The sequence below is a fragment of the Chionomys nivalis genome, chromosome 6, assembly GCF_950005125.1.
Source record: "Chionomys nivalis chromosome 6, mChiNiv1.1, whole genome shotgun sequence".
Lineage (NCBI taxonomy): Eukaryota > Metazoa > Chordata > Mammalia > Rodentia > Cricetidae > Chionomys > Chionomys nivalis.
The window spans coordinates 61,178,113-61,201,385 of NC_080091.1; the positions used below are offsets into that span (position 1 = coordinate 61,178,113).

The window sequence follows — 23,273 nt, forward strand, 5'->3', positions numbered from 1 at the left end:
CCTCCCCTTTTACTTTTCAGCAGAGATTATGTAATTTTACTGTTGGCATTCCGAGGAGCTGTCTTGAAAAGTCAGGGCTGTGTTTCATAGGTTTAATTTTCAGTGCATAACAGTTTTTACAAAGCAAAAGCTTGATTATTTGTGCTTTGCACCATTAATTGGTGTTTTCAGCTATATTCTTGATTATGCAGCTAAATTTTTGCCTGAAGTGTCCAATCCCGCAGGCTTGTACTTGCAAAACACCCCTTGAGTTTATTAAGAGTGCTATACTCACAATGGCCAATGGAGCGGGCTCAGTGGGTATCCTGAGTTGGAAAATGAAAGGGCGGATGATTCAAGTGTACCATGCTCTGATTAGAGGGCCACGAGCAGCTTCTTTCTCTTGCGGATTAACATCATTTCATGCTCTGTTTTCAAACAAGGGATGTCTGTTCTAAAAGCAGGTCCTACAGGTCTTGCTAATGCACCGAGTTCCAGTGGCCCTGGCCTGAAATAATCCATCAGCTTTCCTTTCCTGTAGGGAATAAATCAGTATTGCCTTCATGTGTTTTGGCAGGCTTCCTTAGTTATGGGAATGTGGTTTGAAATGGTTTATGACTTCCTGCTTCTAAACAATAAGAACTAGCACGAGTGTCTTGGCCCTATTATGAGAGCATTTGTTATGGAAACTGTTTGGGGTGAAGTAAATGGAAAGACAAATATGGCACTCAGGTGGGAATAGTCTGGTCCCCGAGAGTTCAAACATCTGTCTTCATGAATTCATTCGCTCCAGCAATGGAGTGCCTGCTTCTCAAAAATATTTTTAAGTTAGTGAAAGAAATTTGTAAGTTACAGCATAATTAATGTTAACGTTTGTGCCTCAGAAGATTAGAAACTAAACACTGGTCAAATTTTCTATAACAATTACAGGGGAATAAAATGCATTTTATACCTTGAAACGCTGGAAACCTAAACAAAAATTTCATTAAACTACTATAATATCTAAGTAAACGCAGATAAAGTTTTACAGGGAAACAAATTTGGAGAAGCAAAAATTTCCATATTTTGTTTGTCTTTACTCCAAAACAAAACAAAACAAAACTGGGTGCAATAGTTCATGACTAGAATCCTAGTGCTTCAGGATGCTGAGGCAGGAGGATAAGTGTGAGCTCCTGGCCAGTGTCATGTACTTAGTACTACCCTGTCTCAGTAAATAATAAACATATAAGTAAATAAAAATAAATAGAAATACTATAATCTCCAATATTATTAGTAAACAGGCTATATAAGAGATAGGCTGATATATGTCTGTAACTAAGGTGCCTTTTTCCTTATGACAAATACAAGGGACTAACAGTTTAGGTCTAAGATGACACATTTTAAAGTATAAACATTAAACTTCATCTTTCCAAGTTTGAGGGGGTCACATGTAAAAAAGAAAATTTAACATTTAATTGCAATCAGTTTATTGAACTATTCTAAATAGAAAGCAAGTATTATTTGGTCTATTTATTTTTACTATATGGTAATAATCTCCAAAATTTTCCACATAATCCTCATGTATTATCTTGAAAAAGGATCATAATTTTGCCCTAACTACATAGAGTTGATCATCTTTAAACTCTCTTAGCTTTGAAAAATGACATTTGTTAAAGTTAGGTCATGGAAAAAACCTCAGAAGTTTTTTCTTCATCAGCAGAACAAAACAAGACCTTCCACACATGCTTGCATCTGGGATGCCATCCAAAAGTGTTTAGCAGCTTGGCTGTAGCCACCTTTGGAAAACACATAATTTCCTTCTACTATCTGGACATCGGGAGGCCATCAGAGTGTCAGTGCTCATGGTGAGAAAGAGTATAATAGTTGGCCAGTTGTATTTCTCTACAATATAAAATCTATGCTTTCTTCCTCAGGCGCCTTGTTAGAGAACAAACATGGAAAATTGTACACATAATAAATATGATTGTCCCTTGGTTTAGCTTTACAAGAAGATTCTCAATTAAAAATTTCAAAGTAAAGAATGTTGTGACTTGTCAGGATTAAAGCTAATTGTATGTTTAAAAAATGTCTACAGACATGAGGAATCAGACGTCAATAGGAAATTCTTAGTTTTTAAAACTTGTTTGTGCCTTTTTCTTTCATAATGACATAAAGATTTTCATAAAATCATAGAGCTACCAAAGCCATAGAAGGAAAAGAGAACATGGGTGGTCTTCTTTTAATGGCATTTATGAACTCAGGTTTTGTATAACCAACTTGGTAGCATGTTTCAGTGCTGGAACAAAGATGAATGCTTTAATCAGTAGTCTTGGTCTCGAATAGCTTAGTTCATAGAAAATAAAGGAACTCATGGACTAAGCCTTAAGAAATGAATACAAATTGCCCCTCTTCTGTTGACTATTTTTATACACAATCCTTGTATCTTGTACTGAAGATGACCTGTTTGTGTATGAAAGTCTATTTGGTGTAGCATGCCATATTAGTATAAGAAATTACAGTATTCTTTTGAGGTTTCAGTTTTAAGTGTCAGAAAAAATATATAGCCATGCCTGGATTAAGAGTCATCCCGTAATTCCATCAGCCATCACTTAGAGGGACGATCCACGAGGCTGAAATATACCTGCAAGAGTACAACGTTTTTGCTAGGGCAGAAATTTCCTAGAAATGACAGGAACAGAGACTGTTAGAGTGGTACAGTTTTAATAGCAGATAAGTACTTACTAAATCCAGATACTGTGTCGATGATGTATTTTACTTGAATCATCCTGTGTGGATAACTTTCGCAATGTGCTGTGAATAATTATGTGTTTTCCATATATGACTTTATTTCTCTAATAGTTTCCTTATGAAATAAATAGTATGCTTTCCATGTGTTTTGGATGAAATTCTTGTTAAAAATTTATTTAATAAATAAGACAGTCCAAGTTGAATATCACGTCTTCTTATTTCAGTTCAGATATATATGATAAACAGGTAACACTTAAAGCTATCCTTAAGGACCAGCAAGATGTTTTGCAGGTAAAGAAGTTTTCCATCAAGTTAAGGGCTTGGGTTCTATTTCTATAATGCACATCATAGAAAGAGAGAGCCAATACCCACAGGATTCCCTCTGCTAGGTTCTCTGACACATACCTACAAACACACTCAAACACACATAAAGACAGACAGAAAAAAAAAACACAGAAAGACTCACACATAGAGAAATAAATGTAAAACCTTAAGCAAAGTAAGTCTTCTTCCTGCAAGAAGTCAATAACATAAGAGAAGACAAAGTGGAAAAGTCAATAAACCAAATAGAGTACAGACCTACATTATTTAGTGTTTTAACAGCAGTGGCTATGAACCCTCATATCCCTCTCACTTCCTTATGTTCTTTGTGGTTGCTAGTCTCTCTGTTTTTCCCTTAGCAAAGATATCACCCAGGAATGCTCTCAGCGGCAAATAATGAATGCACCGTAGTTAAATAGGGGAGGGAGGGAGGCTGCTTTTCCTGTACAGCACAGGTCTGGATATTGTGAGTCAGCAAGCTTGCATGATGAACCCTTGTACCGCTCTCCTCCGAACTACCATCCTCACCCTTTGGTTTTTGCTGTCCACAATTTAAAGAACGTGGTTGTTTCTATTTTGTATTTTTTTCTTCTAGTAAGGAAAGAACAGTAGACAAAACAGAATGGAAAATCTTCTTTTGGATCCATTTGCTTTCTATTTTGGAAAATAGTGCCTCCTAAAGGACATTTCTATGAATCTTATTGTTGAGACTCATGTACCACAGTTTGCCCATGATACAAGCTGGAAGGGAGCAGTCATAATCTCTCTTTTAGCTTTGATGACATAGGAAGGCAAGAGAAAGAATGGTATATGTTCCCTGCCTTACTGTGACTCCAAGTAGGAACGAGTAGTCTTCCCACCACATGCTGCCAAGGCCTGCCACAACTGTTAGCATCTCTATAGTTCCTTCAGTACTTTTTTTCTCAATTCAATGACCAGTTTCTTTTAACTCCAGTAATAAGATTGCTTTCTTTCTCTATTTTTGACCTCTAGAGCCTCTTTCATTGATTTCTTTGAAATTCATGTCCCTTCAAGTATCCAGGAGGGTACATTCCCAAGAGGATACTTGAGAACCTCCTTATTCTCATGTCCTTCCTTGTTTCTGTGCCTAAGACTAGAGAGTCCTAGGAAAGCGAAGTTACACAGCAAGTTAGTGAGCTAAAATCCCACTCTGTTCCTCTCAACTATCAGGTCTAGTTTTCCCACAGTATTAATAAATACTGTTTTCACAATCATATACAATGGAAATTTGACACTGTATAAAACAAAGATATACAAAATTTTAACCACTCAATCATTTTCTCAATGTCGATCATTTACATTTCAGAGAACGTTAGCAATTGATTAGAGAACCTTAGCAGTTGATTAGCCATATGTGGGACATCAATTCATCCACAATAGCAACAGTGTGCTTGCTGAGTATGTGGGACAATACAGAAGCCAGACCAAAAGTGACAGACAAGAAAGAAACTTTGTTCTGATACAGTTTATGTAGGAAACATGGAATACATGCATTCCCTTTTCTTCAGCCATCAGATATTTATTAAAAGACTTATTCTCAGGGAACTCTCTTAGGCACTCACGGATTATTAAAGGAAGAATAAGATTTTTGCTAGCACTGGCAAGTGATGTCAACATTAACATGTTTTTAAATGATGCAAGGTTTGAAATGAATGAATGTGTGTGTGTGTGCGTGTGTCTGTGTGTGCGTGTGTCTGTGTGTGTGTGTGTGCACACTCAGCAGATGTACATCTTAATTTGGGAACTACAGTAATTCATATGCTTATTTTAATTTATAACATGTTCTTTTTGGATGGCTTGCAATGTAGTTGGGTTTTAAAATAAGTCTAGATGTAAGTCTACACTTATTGGATTGAATTCTAACAACTTTGACTCCCTCCACCTTTATTCCTTTGCTTTATTGAATTTAACTTGAATGAAATCTTTTATTTGTCTAAGTCTATTTCTGTCTAGTAAGGAAGTTGAAATTGATCATGCCTTGACTTTGTGGGCCAGCAGAGAACCATGACATTCCAGGGTATTGATTTTGTGGTGTTAAAGGGTGACAGATCCAGTGTTAGAGTGCCAGGAGAGAATTGGGTTTCGTATTGTACACCATAAGCAATCTTGGCTTTTGCTGAGGCATGACTAGCTTTTTAAAGCAATGGATACAATTGCAATACTTACATAGTTTGTATTGCATATGCTTAGAAATATTAATTTCAGCCAAAATTGTGTAAAAATATTTTTGAAATAAAAAGTTGTATGTGCAATGTGAATCTTCTTTATCTATATGTGTTCAGCTTGGAACATATGTTTGTGTGTGTGTGTATGCTGAATATATATTTTATGTTAAAAACATTGGGTAATTGTTTCAATCAACATGGCTGATATTTCCCAAAGCACGTTACTACATATGGACATTGCTTGGAAATGACAAGTTTTGTTAGTTCTCACACCATTCATCCTTACATATATTACTTTGATGTTAGTATCTGTTGTTGATTCCCTCATTTGGGTACCACAGGATATGAGTGTATGATAACACACATTTCAGAAAGGCCAGAAGTCTACAAACTTGGTGATTTTTGTTGTCAATGTAGTTGTTGCTTTCTGGGTCATAAAATAGTGACAAGTCAAATTACGATGGCTGCTGTAATCTTGAACCTAGAAAAGACAACCACGGTCATCTTTCATTGTCCCATTTTCTCACTAGGATTTGCTTTTATAAATGCAATGACCTTTAGTGAATGCATTGAAAATAACATTTTGATTATATGATAATTGCTTAGAACCTCTACTGAGCTAAGTCCAAGAGTATCTTTCAAACTAATCAGAAATGCATGTGATTCATGGACTTTAGCCAATCCATCATAGTCATCTTTCAATTTTTTCCACATATTCATCCAAGTTCTCATTCTTGCCTTAGATTCTGACCTGCAAAGAAGAATAGAATGCATTTTATAATCTATGTTTGTTCTGTTTTCTAACAACATTAGTATTTTGCTTAAGCAGATTTACTAGGAAATGACAGCTTTGAAAAATTGGACATAGGAGCTGCTGGAAGCATTTCAGTACTAAGCAATCTAAACAGTGCAAAAGGGAAAATGAAATATCAGTGTGTTTTAAAGATGACAGTCTGTCAAAGATCCTTTTTCACTCCTTGGCTTAAAACAAATGGAGTAAATCAAGATGGTATCTGTTCAAAATGAGCATGCATCCTCACCAAGAAAGCCCTTCTTCCTAGGTACATCTAATCAGATGCAGGGGAGATTGTTATCCTCTTGGTTAGGTTTTTGTTTTGGTGAATTTTGAGGTCTTGGGATTTTATAAGAATAGAGTATCCTTGAGAGGAGAGGAAAACACATTATACTTATGCCTCTTAATATATATTTATGAGCACATATCAGTATTCATAAATATAAGTATTACTGTGATATGAAGTGTGTGTGTCCTCATGCATGCTTGTGTGTTTGTATGTGTGTCCACGTGTTTGTGTATGTGTGTGTGTGTGTTTGTTTAAAAGAATGGAAGATGAAGACAGATGGAGGGATGGAGAGAAAGAAGGAGAGAGTAAGAGATCCTTTCTTGTAAGAGAGTAAAGCAAGAAGATCATAAGTTTGAAGTTAGCCTGGGGGGCATAGTGAGGTCACGTATAAAACAATATATATATATATATATATATATATTGTTTTATATATATATATATATATATATAAACAATAATAGCAAGCTTTAAAAAAAACCTATGTTTAGATTTCAAACTGCTTAAGGATATATTAAAATGTATGGATCTTTAAAAACATTTTTTTTTTTGAGTTGGAAAGGCAGAGCAAGTGTGACAATAGCTGCCTTTAAGCAAAAATTCCGCAGCAACTGGAGAGGCAGTGGAGTGTAGAGTGCATAAGAGCACAGAGATTAGAGGAGACTTCCTGGGCTTAAAATTCCACTGCTGCCATGCTTTGGGTCTGCAGTGTGGCCAAGCTATTTTCTCAGCACTGAGTCCTTTCTTTGTTCTTTGTGATTGCTGATAGTATCTGTTTCCTACTGACCTTGTTCATTGGCCTGGCATTCTGGAAACACCCAGCAGAATGCTAGTTTTTATCACTAATTCAAAACTCTTTACAAGTGTGAAGGCCAAGAATGGCCACAGAAACTTTATGAATTAATTCAGAGCAGCAAATAAGTGTTCACAAAATCTTCAGTTTCTATAAAACGGTTTCTTTCAGGAAAGTTATACATGAGTGTTGGCCAATGTCACTTGTTTTATAGAAGCACAGTTGATTATAATTGAATACAGGATATACATATTCAGCAATGGATTTTAGATATTCTACTAGAATATTTAAAAATATCTAGAAATTCTGGATCTAAATTCCACAGGCAATGAATGGGGATATTTAAAGTTCATAGGCTATCCCCAGATTTTCTGTTAAAGAGAGGTGTCCTGTAAATGCTTATATATTTTAATTATTGCTTCTTTCCACTCAAAGTAACAGTTGGTATGGTCATCATATTAACTTTCTGAAATGGCTTTCAATTAATTCTTTGTTCACTTGTGGGCATAATTTGCCCCGTATTAAAAAGGTACCCCATAATATAACTTTATCTGCATCTTAACTTAACATGTTCCATGATAAAGATTGATTTGGCATGACATGCACTAAAAGCATCCTCATATGTGATTTATTTATACATTTTACCTCGTTTCAGAGCTCTTCAGCATTTCCTATTAATAGGATTGTCATTTTTATGTATGTATGGATTCTTGGTAAAGTTTGGCTTTGAGCCATAATGTTATCTATCCTTTTAACTCTTTGGAAATATTGGCTTATCTTCATTGCATTAGTGCAGGCTCAATTTTGTTTCAAGTCCTAGATGACAAAGGTCACTTCATTAGGCCCCTCAATTGCCTTACTTTCCTGCAGTCTTCAAGTATCTTATACTAAGCATCATAAAAAAAAAAAATGTTCTGCTTCCATTAACAAAAAGTGAGCAGGGAAGAAAAAGCCAATTATTTGCAGCACATAAAATCCTTATGATAATTTGGTAGACTTTAATTAAACTAATACATCACACTGCACTTATAAAGACAAAGGAGAAAAAAAGAAAAGCACGTAATCCTTTTTTTCCTGTTGAGACACACCATATTGCTTTGTGATTAAGTGCTTTAAGCATTGTGACCTATTTTAAAATCTAAGATTTGCAGTCCTTTTTATACAATATTAAACATATTAAAAATTCGATGCAATATTGATTAGAACCATGCCCTCTACAAAAGCTTGAAATGAAGCTATATTAGAGCTTGACTTAAAAGTAATTCATATTCATTTCTAATGATTTTTAAACTCTTCAAAATAAAAATTCTAAAGAGCCATCCAAACACAGACCTATCTCCTATCACAAAAATGTTGTTTTGCCGTTTTACATTTACTTTATGTTTTGCATTGCAGTCTTTTGGATAAGCCCGCTGGCGTTATTAACATAAAGTCTACTGTAAATCATAAGAATTCTTTATATCACAACTAGGGTTACTGGGATTAGAGACATTTGGTTTTTATTTGAGCAACCTCATTCTGAAATCTTCAGCTTTTCCGAGATGTAGTTTTATAATTTAAGCGGAAATAAACACTGACCTGGAGGTGAGGATTGATCACAAGGATGACTATGGGTTCTTTGTGGGTTTGTTAGTGTGTGCAGTATCTGTGCATGCAGTATTCATGCAGAAGAATGCATATGCAAAGAACAGATTATTCTCCTCTATCACTTTTTGACATAGTTCCTTGATATAGGGTTTCACATTGAACCTGGATGGAGGTAGTGATGGCCAATAGTGATCTTCTGGTCTCTGTCCCCACTATACCACCGTGCTGGGCTGTAAACACAGCCACAGGCATTGCCCAGCTTTTCACATACATTTGGGGATTTGAACTCTGGTTCTCAGGCTTGGGCAGCAAGCACCATTACCCACTAATGAATCTCCCAAATGTGGAAGGCATTCAATTTTAGTCCTAAATCTTCAATGTTTTATTGAGTTGACTTTGACACCTCTCTGGACTTCAATAATTGTCACTGGTAAAAGTGTGTCATCTAGTAAAAGAAAAACAGCATCTTTATCTTTGAGATTACATTTCTTCTATATATTTCTTATTGATATAGTGTATCTCTGTATACTGAAAGTACTATTTAAATCTATGCATGTATTGATATCTATATATTAAATCAAGGTCTTTTGTGGGGAAAGTATTTATTGAAGAGTCTTATAATTTTTAACTGCAATAAGGCATAGATTTTTGAGACTGGTAACCCACAAGCCAAATTAAAATAGAATCATTCTCAATTCTTACTCACTAAACAGACCACATAACCGGTGTGCAAAATTTTACATTTTGAGCCAACATTTTCTGTAAGCTCAAAGCTGGCTAGTTAGCTTTGGTTTTCTTCTGAAAACACGTTTTCAAGCTACAGTGTTATCTTGTGTTTCCTTTGTTTTCTCGTTACTGGGTCAGACTCGTGGTTGACTAGGACTCCCCAAGCATCTCACCATTTTTCCAGACAGTGTAGTTCCAGTGGCATTTGAGGACAGCAGAGCTTCCTCTTGCCATCTTCTCATGAAGTGTCTCTTCCTTTTTTTTTTTTTTTTTTTTTTTTTTGAGTTATTGTTGCTTTAGCACACAAAGATTAGCTGGCGCTGCTGTTGTGTCCAAGGGTTACCAATACTGTTGGTCTGAAGAGGATAATGGTGGTAGTATAAGCTGGTATCATTTTACTTTTTACCAGGAGCTTCAAGAACACCGTGAGCTTTTGAATACATTCATACTAAATTTTAATCCCGTGCAAATGAAGCTGTAAAGCGGTGACGCCTCCTATCATTTTTTAGTTATATCGTGCTTAGCAGTAGCGAAATTAATCTCTATTACTTTGGGATTCACAACATTTTTTCTTTGAAATTGTTATTAAAATGTATAATTCAAAGAAAATGAACTAAATGGGAAATACTTGAATATTATAGTAAAACAGAAACGAATTTTGCATCACTTTGCTTTTCATTAGCAAGTACTTTAACTGCATGTTTTATCTCTAGAGTTCTTGACATGTTGTCTATATATGATGTTCAGGAGGCTAGGCTTTAGTTTCTCACTGCCTGTGACTTCATCTCTTATCTTCCTTACCAATTGCTTTTCTCCAAGGCAATTCTTTCCCTGTCCTTGGGCTCCTAGCTGAGTCAAGTTTAAGGTTAGTCATTCAACAAGCTCCTTCCCCACTCCCCTCGCCAGTCCTCTTCTGTTGGTTTGGGTCTCTTAGAAGCTTACCTACTTGTTTTTCATCTTTGTCTCTCCTTGGTTGCAAAAGCATTCATATTTATGTTTCTGTGGCTTTCTTTAAAAGTTTTTTTTTTTTTTTTTTTTGAAAAGAAGTTCCCTCTGAACTGGGCTGGTCTCTTGGGATGCTATCTATTTCTTTCTATGTTCGTACCAGACTGGACTTTATAGCCTTAGGCATTGTTGCTGACACTGAAATTCTATAATTCTAATACGAAGCCAAGTCAATCAATATTGATTGCTTGACTCTCCAAGCCAAGGAATTCTTTTATTAGGCTCCAAGTCATTCACACTCTGAAAACAAGAGCAAGCAATTTCAGGTGGGGAATGAGTATATATTACTATGGCATTTCCTTTTTTGGTTGATTCAGTAACTAATAGTAAAAAAAAAAAAAAAAGACATTTGTTCCTTAGCACTGTCAAAACAATAAAGACAAATGTGACTTTGTGTGTATATGTGTGCACAGGCCTCACACATGTAAATGAGCTAATAATGATTAATATGATAAACACATAAACTTCAGGAAGTCAGCATAACATATTCTTTTATAACAGTTTAGGAAATATAAATTTTGGAATATTATTTATTAAACCATGACCCAGTGGAGGCATTTACGATTGTAACACACTTGTCTATTATTTTGAAAATCAGAATTAAACAGTCATTTATGTGCAAACAGTGCAGTGAAAATGGATTTGACTAGGAGTTCCAAGTCCTGATTTAGGTTCCTGAGTTTATCCGTATACAATTTTATATAAGAATATATCTGTCTCTTGGCTCCACTTTCTTCAACTTGAATTGATCAGAGTTCAGATTGCTTCTTCAGAAAGGCTTTGCAAGGTTAAATGATATTTTAATAAACAATTTTGTGAAGAAAAATGCCTTTCTTCATATTTTTGGAGGTTCATAAAAGAATATATAATAGATATGTTACACGATACAGGATCTTTCATAAGGAAATAAGTCAAAGAAACAGGGAGACATTTTTATGGTTAGATTTCACAAATGGAGAACCATTGCGAAGCATGTTGGAACAGGGTGCGTGAAGCAACGGTTATGCACAGATAGGAACATAGCATGGCCGGTTTGTGTGGATGCACGTGTGGCCCTGTGTTGCCAGAGATAAGAAAATTCTTTTCCTACAGGTATACACACTTCAGTTCCACAAGTCTTTCAATAGGTATCAGATGACCTATTTCAGGGAGAAAAGTTAAAGAATGGTGAGAGGCCCTCTGCTGCTTCTTTTGCTCAACTGTCCTTGGTGTGCCTTGTGTTGTGGTCCTAGATGACAACTCCATCTCTTCTTCATGGGTGCCACAGTCCCTAATCATCATCACTGTTGACAGTTTTTGTAATTATTTATATAGATCATAAGACAAGATCAAATTACTACTGAGGATTACCTTTTTATCGTCCTTCAACTATCTAAATCCTATGTTTAGTATATTTCTTGTTTTCCAATTAAAGTAGGTTTTAATATTCAAACATATAATAAACTTCCTGTTTTAAGGGGCTGTGCTTCTTCTTTACCATGCCGGAAATTGAATTCCTTATTGGTCAGTCATGTTCTCAAATATTAGTAACAACGTCAGTTTCTAGATTGCAGAAATTAGAATGAACGCATTCTTTGTGTTTTGGAATACAGTCTGCCTTTTATGAGACGCCTCTCATTTTTTCCTCGATTTGAACATCACTCAAGGAAAAATAATGCATATTCATAGAGTTATTTTACATGTTGCCAATTATATGCAAGCACATTCAACAGACACGTGCACTTAATCTTCTCCAATTACATAGGCACATGATTAGAATTGAGGCATACCTAATGAAAATAAGTAGAAAAATACATACATATTCTTTCACAGAGTATATATACATATATATGTGTGTGTGTGTGTGTGTGTGTATATATTCCTATGTGTGGAGTTCTGCTTCTTCTTATACCTAGATCTGCGTCCTCTTGCAAGTCTCTGAGTACTTCAGTTTCCCTCTCCTGGCACCTGTTGCTACATTATCCAGGGAGCACAAGAAAAGGGAGAGAGTCAGTTGTGGAACTCAACTACTTTCCAATAACTTCTTTAAATTACGTTCCTTGATTAATTAATTGGTCTTTTAGTTATGGAATGAAAGGTTTGAGATATAGTGATAGTCCCATAGAAAAGGGTGTGTGTGTGTGTGTGTGTGACTTGTTGCCCGAGTGATAGAACTGAACTGAGATGTGAGGTCAGAAGGTGAAGATACAGACCATGAATCTACAACTTTACCTGAATTGGACCTGACTGAAAGATTGGTCGGGTCTGATTTATTGACGCCTATCTCCTTAGTAGTGGTGATCTGAAAATTACTTCCAGGACCATTCTAATTAAGTGTTTCAAATCAAAGCAAACACATCCTGGTAACACACATTTCGATTTTGAACCTCACCAACACAGTTTTCAGAATTGTGATTCCTAAATGATTCTCTGTGGGCTCAATGAATGATTTGAAATTTGATATACTTTTTTTTTGTTTCAAAACAGTAATTTTGAATCGTGAAGAAAGAACCTGTCTTTCCTGACTCTAGTGAAAAGTGAATAATAGTATACAGTTGTGCTTTTCCATGCATCTCAATCTAAAACCACAAGCAGCTCCTCACAGCTAGTTAAATTGTGGAATAGTTCTGAGTAACATTTTAATAAGGGGATTTCATTATCTTACATGACAGGATGGTGCATATATTATTTAAATGTCTTATATTCCTGGATATGATTATAAGTTGAAACTATAAGTCAGCTTTAAAAATAAAACATTAAACATTTTGATTCTTTGGAATTTTATTTTTTAAATGTTTCATTTATTCACTCATTCCTTAAAAGCTTTGCAGGAAACTTTGCATAGATCATACCTTGAGAGGAAAATAAATTACTTCCATGTGGAAAAGAGAAAAAGAAGCTTAATGATATTTTTGTATTTTCAGACTAAACTTAAATATAAAAATTGGAGACAATGATGTACTAGCAAAGTATATATCATTTGCTACCATTCAGAAGAGCTGTGTTCTAAGATCAAAAGTAATACAACAAATAATATAAAGCAAGGATGTCCACACAATTTTAAAATTTCAAAATTGCATGCATGGTATCAGGGAATAACAGATAATTTGATTTGCTTAATTATCAATTCCCAAAAATACATTCTTTCATTAACACAATTTATTACCTACCAATCATGTGCATATTCAGGAAAAGAACACATAAAGTGAACATGAAGTTTACCCTCAGGGATGACAATGTAGACTTGAATATGATAGAAAAATTAAATGAATAACTGCAAAACGGTTAAATGTGTCATAAGCACTATGTATGCATGTCATATATATGGAGGAAACAGAAGAGTAAGATGGAATGTTTTTCATGCTTTATGGTTATGTGATGGGTGCAAGTTAATTTGAAAATAGAATATAAAATGAAATATTCCAACTATCTTGAGTAAAAAAGCCTGAATTAAACGTGTACTGATAGGAATCCTGTGAAATGAGATATCATATATCTGATGTAATTTTACGATTCAGATCATATTTACTTGTGACATGATTATGCAACAGATCAAAGCCTAAAAATTTATTAACTTTTAGAGTTACTAGAGAAAAATAATTTTCATAATAGATAATATTTAATAAGCAATTATGACATTTTTAAAGCTGCTTTCACGTATAGAGCTAATAAGGATAACTCACTACTAAGAGCATTTCTCAGAGTTAAACCTTCTTCTCAAATAATTAACTTTCAAATTAGTCATTTTATTATACTATCCACTTTTATAAATAAGTCAGTGAGCATCCAGAGGGAAAGAGCAGCTACTTCTTTCCAGTTTGTGTTTCCATGCAGGTATGTTGTGACCTTGGAATTTAAATTGATGATTTTCGTCTCTTTATCCTGATTGTTAAGCACTTTGAGTCATGAACTTCATTCGTCAGTTTACGCACCGAAAATGACATGATACATTTTGCAATTTTCAGGCTTACTAAGGATTTTACTGTCATCATTTGTAACATCAAACAAAAAAAAAATGCTTTGTGTTATTTTTTGAATAGAAAGCAAAAAAAAAAAAATAGCCCATTGATTGGTCTCAAGTTCAGAATAATACTTAACACCATTTAAAGCTTACATTAGCTCCAAATTATTTTGAAGGCGTATGCATCTCCACTTCTACTTCTGCAAATTAGATCCAAAGGCAGGGAGCACAGCTTGATAGCAGTCATGACTTTGAAGCAGAGAGTCATTCATGTTTACCAGAGATCAGCAGTCCATTTTTGCATTGCATGTAAATTGCTAGGCTTCTATGGAGAGAGAGCTATCTCATGATTTCATTTGGAGACCAAAGCTACTTGGAGGGTGTGAACATTTAGATCTAGCTCCCATCCCTGACACTTCATGGATGTGTAAGTTAAAAAGCATCTGCAGCATAATGCCATATCACTCTATTCCGATTACAGAATACAGACTCTGCACTCTCCATCTTCCCTCCCCTTGACATTTCATAGCCTTGAAAGGCCTGAACCCTGAAACACAATTAACTCAATGATTCTTATACCAATCAAACACTTCTTGTCAGGGATAGCATCCTTGGGACTCGCCAGCTCTATTGATTTAGGTGCCCCCAGGGTTGTTAATTGCAGTGAGAACTGCTATGTCTCTGTGACTTCTGAAAAAGGCCATGACCAATGCAAGCACATCTTTAAGAAGGAAAGAGTACCATTAGCTGAGACGTGCAGTTCAAGCTTTGCAGCTAGGCTGGCAAAATCCTACTCACATCCCTGTAAAGCAGACATATATGTTTGTATTTTTTATAGGTGGATACAGTGCAGACCACGAACCCACCTGGCCACATTGAGGAATCGTGTAAAATCAATGTATGTGCTCGTAAGTGAAATACATGTTAAGTTCCAACTCAATATGTTGGATACTAATAGACTTGGAAATTGTAGAAAGAAATTGATTCCCAAGGGGCAAGATCACCAGCTCATTAAAATGAAGTCCTGATTTTGAAGAACACACACACACATACACACACAAAATCTGTTAAAAGAAATCAAACTGTACTTTGCAAACGTGACTGAAAATAATAAAGGTCTGAATATGGACTTAAACAGGGATGTGAGAGAGGTTTTGCAATCTTTTCAATCGCATGGTGGAGAGACTCAGATGTCGTCAAACTCAGGAGTGTGAAAAGAAGATCAGGAAGACTTTTCTTCACTTGCAGTTGAATGGACTCAAGAGTGGCCATAGCCATCTCCACCTGTTTCGCCTTCCTAATGGGGAGACTACTATAAACATGTTTTCATTTGCCTTGCTTGAACTCCTTGGATGCATTATGTAGAAATCATCAGGGCCTGTGCTAGATCAACAAAGAAGTGGAAGTGTATACCTCAGGACTTAATTCTAGAACTTAGACAATGTAATGCTGTTTAATAAGGCTATTTAATGATGATGAAGAAGAAGTACCATTGTCAATCAGGGAAAGTGAGGAACTGGGGATTTGAGAGAAAATGCAATTTAGGACATTCTGGTACCTACTGAACAAGATTTATGAGGTTGTAGAAACAGAAGACAGATCATACCATATTACTTTTTCCACAATTTCCTAATGAGTTTAGGATGATTAGCCACATAAGTGTTCAAGGAATACAGGGCCATTATGTCAGTAGCCCAGAAACTGGCCTTTTAAGCTTGTAGTCCTAGTCATTCATGTGTGTAGAGGAGAGCTTTTTAATATAAAAACATACGAGGATGAGCTGCATGCAAAAAGCTCTTTTGCGTTATTGTTACTTCATCAGTGGAAGACACTGTATAAATCTACAGCCGAATTTTCTTAGCATTGTGAACGTAGGTTTGTGTGTGTGGAAGGAGATAAAATTTAACCAGGTGCATTTCCACTTTCGTCTGTGACCTCAGAATGACAAGAGGTAGCGTCAACTGTCCTAAGCGTTTTCATCTGCTACTACTAACGATTATTATTCACAAAGCAAGTGTTTCTAAAATAGGATGACTACTGCAGAATTTCTCCAATTAAATATGATATTTGATGTGATTGAGCCATTTATACTAAGATGGTACTGATGTCTGATAATAATGAGTAGAGCTCATGTGAAATTAGTGTGCAGACAGTTGGAAATGCATTTCATACTCCTTCAGGCTGTTTCCTTCAGTGACAGGACATGAATGAATCATGGATGCTAATATAGCAGGGAGTACGGAAATTTTTGTTTCTCAATTATAGTTTTTTATTCTGTCAGTAGGTTTTGTGCATTTATCCTTTCCATTTGTTCAACCTAAAATATGTAACAAATAATTTATGTTAACATAAATCAAGTAATATATATTTGAAACAAATGAACATATGTTTTGTAGTCACCATGTGCCATAAAAATTTTGAAACTACTGTCCTTTAGTATTTTTATTCATTTCTCCTTATATTGCTGATTAATTTTATAGTTGAATTTTTACCTCTTCTTTCTATGTGACAATCAATTGCAACTGATTCTCTTATCTATAATGTTACAGGGGGGTTTGTCTTTATTTATGCTATTATAATAAACTATAAACTGAACTGTATGATTCTATTGCATTCGATATTTTTGTGACCAATACAATAAATGAAAACTACTTAATGAGATGTCTACAGTTCTTATGTCAATAGTCCTGAAAAGCACATTGATATATACAACATGTTCAGCTTATTGGTCTTTAGAGGAGAGTAAAGAGCTTAGACCCTGAAGATTTAAGATTTTTTTTTATATTTTTAATTGGAGTATAATGACATTATATCCCCCTTCACTTTGTCCCTTCAACATGTCCCTTGTAGCCTCCACCGCATTCCTCCCATGTTTTCCTCACCCCTGTGTCTCCCTTTCTAATTGATAGCATTTTTTTCTTTGATTATCCTTGTTACTTGTAAATATAGATATACAAATACATAAAGACATCCTGTTTAGTCTGTTTTTATTATTTGTGTGTGTCTTTTCAGGACTGACTCTTTGTACTGTATAACCAATGAAGGCATGTGTCCTTGAGAGACGCTAGTTGTCCCTTTCTTAGCAGTCATGACTTGTCTATACTTCTTTGCCTCGTGGTAGGATTCCATGAGGTTCTGCTCCTTCTACCATAAGGTGTCTATTGATATGGACATTGTTCAGGCCTTGTTTATGAAGCCATTTCTAGGAGATAGTCTCATAGCAAACTTTCTGATCCTATAGATCTTACAATCTTTATACCCTCTTGTCTGCTACATTCTTTGAACATTAATTGTTTCATAGATGTGTCTGTTGGAACTGGGTTTCATGCAATCTATCAATCTATGCAGTATAAGGAAACTGCCCTGAAAATTTGAAAATCTATGTTTGATTTTGCTAGTGATTCTGCCAAATCTGAGAAACTCTGCTTTGACATTCAAATTCAAATAGGCTTTTGACTGATACCATCAATAAATTAATTTTAACTTTAATTTCTATACTTTTATAACTTCCAGGTTTTCTAAACTGATACTTCCTACTGACACCATTACTAATAAAGAATGATCTTTGGTATAAAGAGAATCAATCATATGTAGTCTTCCACTTTTAATGACCAAGAATACCCCCCCACACACACACACACACTTTAAGACCAAGGTAATAAATTTACAGTTGTTGCTGCTGAGTTCTTGATTTAACCAAAAGGAAACTTGCCATTGCATAAATAATTATTTTCTGGGATCAATGCAAGTAACACCCAAGTACAAAATCATTTCCTTTACAACAGAGAAAGCCATTTTGTTCTGCCTAGAGTTGAATGCAGGCCCTGGCAGAATATAAGAGAGAGAGAACCAGTTTTTCTTGCTCCTTACCCCCCAAGGATTGATCTGCACATAAAGGTCTCCATGACTTCAAAGGCATTTCTGGACTTGGATCAGGCTGGTTGAGTTCAGAGGAGAGGCAGACACTAGCTAGCCCCTGATGTTTATTGCTGTGGGCTCTTTCATCTAATGGTAATTCTTTGCTTAGAGGAAGCAACCACAGACAGAGGAGTCTTGTGACTGTTAAAACTTCAAGATTAATGTTTAGTTGCAAAGCACCTTACACAGAAAACAGTTCTTTCCTTTTACTTTCCTGCTACTACACAACCATTGAAGTTCCAGGAAACCATAAGAAAGAAAATGAAAACGGAGCTAGTATAGATGTCGTGTTTTTTTTTCATTACTGCGTACTGACTTGTAAAGCAGTACTGCTTTCACAATCACAGAGGTGGCCGGGCTCACAGCTTCTCTCTTTTGCAGAGAATTAGCCAATTGCACACCCCTTTTTTCAATTTAGCTTAATTTCAAATCAATTATTTGTACAATTCATATAGACAATAAAATTTAACCTATCACATTAGTTGATTTCACAAGATTAGCAGTTGGGGGGGGGGCGTTGCAGATGCCCTCTCTGCCTCCAGCTTCTGAGCATCTCCTATGCCACTTTCTAATCATTTTAGAGCTTCTTCTCTTCGCTCTCTTATGCTCATTGAAGACTGTTGTGTAAATGCCGGGGCAGCTGGGAATGAGAATCATCTCAAAAGCTGCATGCAGATCAGATTTTAACATGAATAAAAATTTCACTAAAGTGAAATTAGAAAACATTAAATTAAGGATTATACTGCTGGCTTTTCATCTTAGCTTTTATTTTTCTTTAAAGAATTTGATGCTGCTTACTTTTACAGCTATGTTTTGATAAAAAAAAATTCATTGACAAACAAATGGATATTAGTATTTTTCAGATCACTTTTGAAACAGAAGTTACTAAAAGTCACCTCAATCCTGACAATGTATTAATTACTCTGTTTATTTTTACCAACCTCATAATGAAAACACTAGTATTGTCATTATACCTATCATAGGGCTGGGAAAATAAGACAGTTTCACTTGCCATGTAGAGGTAAAAAACTAGCAGGAGATAGAGCTGGGCTGTATTTCTTCTCTGACTCAATGGGTCACACTCTGGGTCTCAAGGCTTTAAGGCCCCCACATACTGTAAAACAACAATATGAGTTTGTTGAGTTGTGTTGGGGTACAGAGATGAATTTTTAGTTCCTTAGATTACAGATCTATCAGCATAAGATGGAGTCAAGCTGCCTGACTTTGACTTAAACAGAATTCTGAAGTTCTAGCATACAGAAATATTTGTTAAAGATAGACTCCGATGTAAATGATCTGCTTTAAATACTGTAGACAGGAAAGAAGGGAAATTCTTTTCCAATTTACTTGCTTTGTGGGCTAAACATATGTTACTATAAATATGTAGCTTTACATTGAAACATTTTAAAATGCAGATTTTGCTTTTAGAATCTAGGCGAACTGTATTCCTTAAGGAAGTAGAGTTTACAGGGCAATGGGGAATCTGTGCAGGCTCTTGCAGTGCTGCACACACAGTGGCTCAGAGGTCAGTGCTCTGAAGTCAGAGAGCCTCGCTCGGTTCGAAACATTGCTTCCCAACTGACTATCTGCACAAATCCACCCCTCTCCTTCCCTTTACTGATAAACAGCATTACGAAGTTAACAATGCTGAGTCACAAATTAGCGATGATTACTGTAAGCCACACACACACACACACACACACACACGCCATACTATGAACTAATTCAAGGTTTTCAAAATCATTCATTTTCTTATCAGTGCTTTTATAATTGATGTCGGAATGTGTTAGAGTGGGTGTGGCAGGTATTTATGAGTCAATAAGAGCTAATATCATTCTCAAAAAGGCAGATGAAAACTCCTGGAGCAACTCAGCAAGGCCAGGCAGATTGAAGTTTTCCAGGGAAATTTATCAGTTTCTGGTGTGCTGACCTTGAGCTCTGTGAGCTATGGTTTTTGCAAGCACAGACAAGTTAGAGTGAAATGGGGAAGCAGGGATCAAGACTTTGTCTGAGCCAAAGATGAACATTTTCAAAAAGAATGTTTGAAGACCCTCTTACCTGCAGGCACAAGGGCATAGACTTTCCTACTGATATCACTATCATAAAATTATAAATTATTTACAAAGTATAATAAAAACTAATGGTACAGTGGTTTACACCACCACTAAACAAGTGTGCTATTTGTGTTATTTTTTAAAATGTCCAATAAATATCTATTTTATTAAAAGAAATTTATTTTGAAAAGTATTAAGGACCAAATGTCCTGCATTTATTAGATGATAGGGTTTGAACACACAAAATAGAAACAAAATACATGCCTGTGACATTGTATTGTATTTGAAGCTCCATGATTACTTGAGCTCTGGAGAGGATAAAACAAATGCCACGATTTTCATGTTCATCTATTTAAAACCCCTTCTTCAATAACGTAAGATGATTAGCAGCTCTACCTGGAAATGTTGACCTCAGCCATGGTGCTGTAGTAGTCTTGAAGCACATCACATCACTTGTGAAAATAGGAGAAGATGCTATTTTGAGTTCATGTCGCCGTTCAGGAGTGGAGTGTTTGAAAAGAAACAAGGCCAACTTGGGAATTTTATTAGACTGCAAGCTTGAGAAATTTTTGCTGTTTCAATGATAGAGCTGGACCCTGTGTGTTTTATGGACATCCATACCAGCATAACAACAGATCCTAAGTTGTTTTCTGTGAATTTTTAATTGGGAATTATCATTACTATGATTTAAAGGAATCACCTATTACTTCTGTCCTCAGATGTTAAGGGTTAAAATCCATTTCCCATTTTGAGACCGACCCAAGAGCTCTTACAAGTACAGTTTAGCCGATTTTCAAATTGCTGCTGCCCAACTGTGTTGGTGAAAAGTCTGCCCTTGTGGGATCTAAGGGGGATCCAGGCCTCTGATCTTTCTTCTTTCCTGTGTGTCTAGCTGTTAAAGGGAAGTCAGTACAGGCTTTTTTCTCCCATGTGTGTCACACTCATGAAAGACACAGACGTTTGGAACGTATATTCTGGAAACATCAGAAACCGGATTCCTCCTGATAAAGCATTTCAAATGGGCACAGTTAGGATACATGAACTTTCTGGTGACTTAATTTTAAATAAAATGTATGACTTTTTGAACTGAAAGTTGACTTGATAGTCATGTTACTGAAACAATTGTGGGCAAGAAGAACATTTAAAATATTAAGGAAATAAATCCAGTGAATAACATGGACCTTTTAACAAAAATCTTTTGCTGAAAACTTACAGAAATATCTTACTTTTCACCCTGAGAAGTTGTTACAATTGTTCATAAGGAGAACTTCCAATTAGTCCTTCATATAGAGAGACTATATTCAAATGAATACCAAGGAATGTACCAACACAGGGTCTTTCTTGTCTTCTAGAAGCACAGTTTCAATGTAAAGGAAAAATGCAGTCTATATCGTGCAGTTCGGCTCCGTAATCATAGGTTGCTGCTCTCTGAGATTATCATTTGGGCTAAAGAGCATGATTAGAGGATTTCAAATTAGTGGTTACCAAGTTGAAACGACACAAAAGTTAAAACAAAGTAATACAGCAATCTATTTTGTACAATATATTTTTTCTCCTATTTAATTAGCAGCCTAATTAGCATGATGTTTCATGTTGTGACCTAAGCCATTGAACCCTCAAGAGGTTTAATGAAGACAATGAACAACAACAAAAAAATTACACTTCAAGGTGTTGATGAATATGTCATGATGTCACCAGAATTAAAAATAATTCTTTTTAAAATCCGAGAATGCCCACCACTTTTTCCTTGGACTCAGACCCTACATTGTAAAGAAGCGTCTTTCACAATGTGACATGCGCATCCAGGAATGAAAGGATGTGAACTCTCTGTGCTGTAGTCAAATGAACCCCATTTTAAATTCTAAGTGACCACAAACCAATGCCTGAAGGATTCTCTGAGATAAAAAGATATGACTCTTGCTATTTTGAGAGGAAACATGAAAGACAGGTATGTAGATAATCAGATTTTTGAATATATAATGTGATTCACTGGATTCTATTAAGAGTCATTGAAATGATTTACAAAGGGCGGCACTCTGCAAAGTCTAAAAGCTCTGCCTTTGGACAGGCTTGAGGGAAGAATGTGACTTAGAAATAATTTACCCTGTGTGTGACATGAAAGGATCTCTCATCCTCTCATATCTCCCCTTTGAGGGTGTGTTCAGATGGTGTGCATTTGTCTCCATTACACGGAATGGATGCGTCTGCCGATCCTCATGGTCATATGCCAGAAGAGTGGCTCTGGTTTTTCACAGCGGACAGTGACCTTGGTGGTTTTCCACTTGAGTGCTAAAATGCAGCGAATACTATTGAAGGGTTACACTTCTCATGATCAAATCCATGAAAGAAAAGAAAATATTTCGCTATTATGTATTAAAATTTATTACGAGGAGCTATGTATTTGTAGGAGGCTACCATTATTGTTGGCAAAACCGTACCAGGGCTTTTAATAAGAACTTATTTAAGGTTCTTCTCATTTTTCCCTTATCTATTGCTTTAACCCATATATATTTGACTCATATACTCACATGATTCAACATTTGTTTAGTTGGAATTATCAGAGGTCATAATAATTATTGAAATAGAAATATTATGGATCATTAACTGATGGCATACACTCAACCAAAGTTTCGTTTTCTTTTTTAAAGATTTATTTATTGTTTATATACAGCATGTTTTTCTGCACACCAGAAGAGGGCATCAGATCTTATTACAGATGGTTGTGAGCCACCATGTGGTTGCTGGGAATTGAACTCAGGACCTCTTGAAAAGCAGTCAGTGCTCTTAACCTCTGAGCCATCTCTCTAGCCCTCAACCAAAGTTTCTGTTTTGAGAATACAAATATATTTGACTGATGATATGAAATTTGTTCAGGAAATATTTGGGCTGGGACAAACACAAAGATACATACATATATATGTATATGTACATTTGTACATAAATATATATGAAATTAAT

The 23,273-nt window shown here is 35.6% G+C and overlaps 1 protein-coding gene across 6 annotated transcripts in view; it reads left to right on the forward strand.

The window, feature by feature from the left end:
- Positions 1-23,273, forward strand: part of Pcdh7 (protocadherin 7) — a 414,240-nt gene that overhangs the window by 49,953 nt on the left and 341,014 nt on the right. Inside the window, exon 2 of one of the 6 annotated variants that reach the window (XM_057771296.1) lies at positions 15,182-15,297. The exons of the other annotated variants lie outside the window; for them this stretch is intronic. Coding sequence (XP_057627279.1) covers positions 15,182-15,259 — 78 coding nt within the window. The 3' untranslated portion in view covers positions 15,260-15,297. Of the gene's footprint in view, positions 1-15,181; positions 15,298-23,273 lie in introns of those variants that run through there. 6 annotated transcript variants of the gene reach the window in all.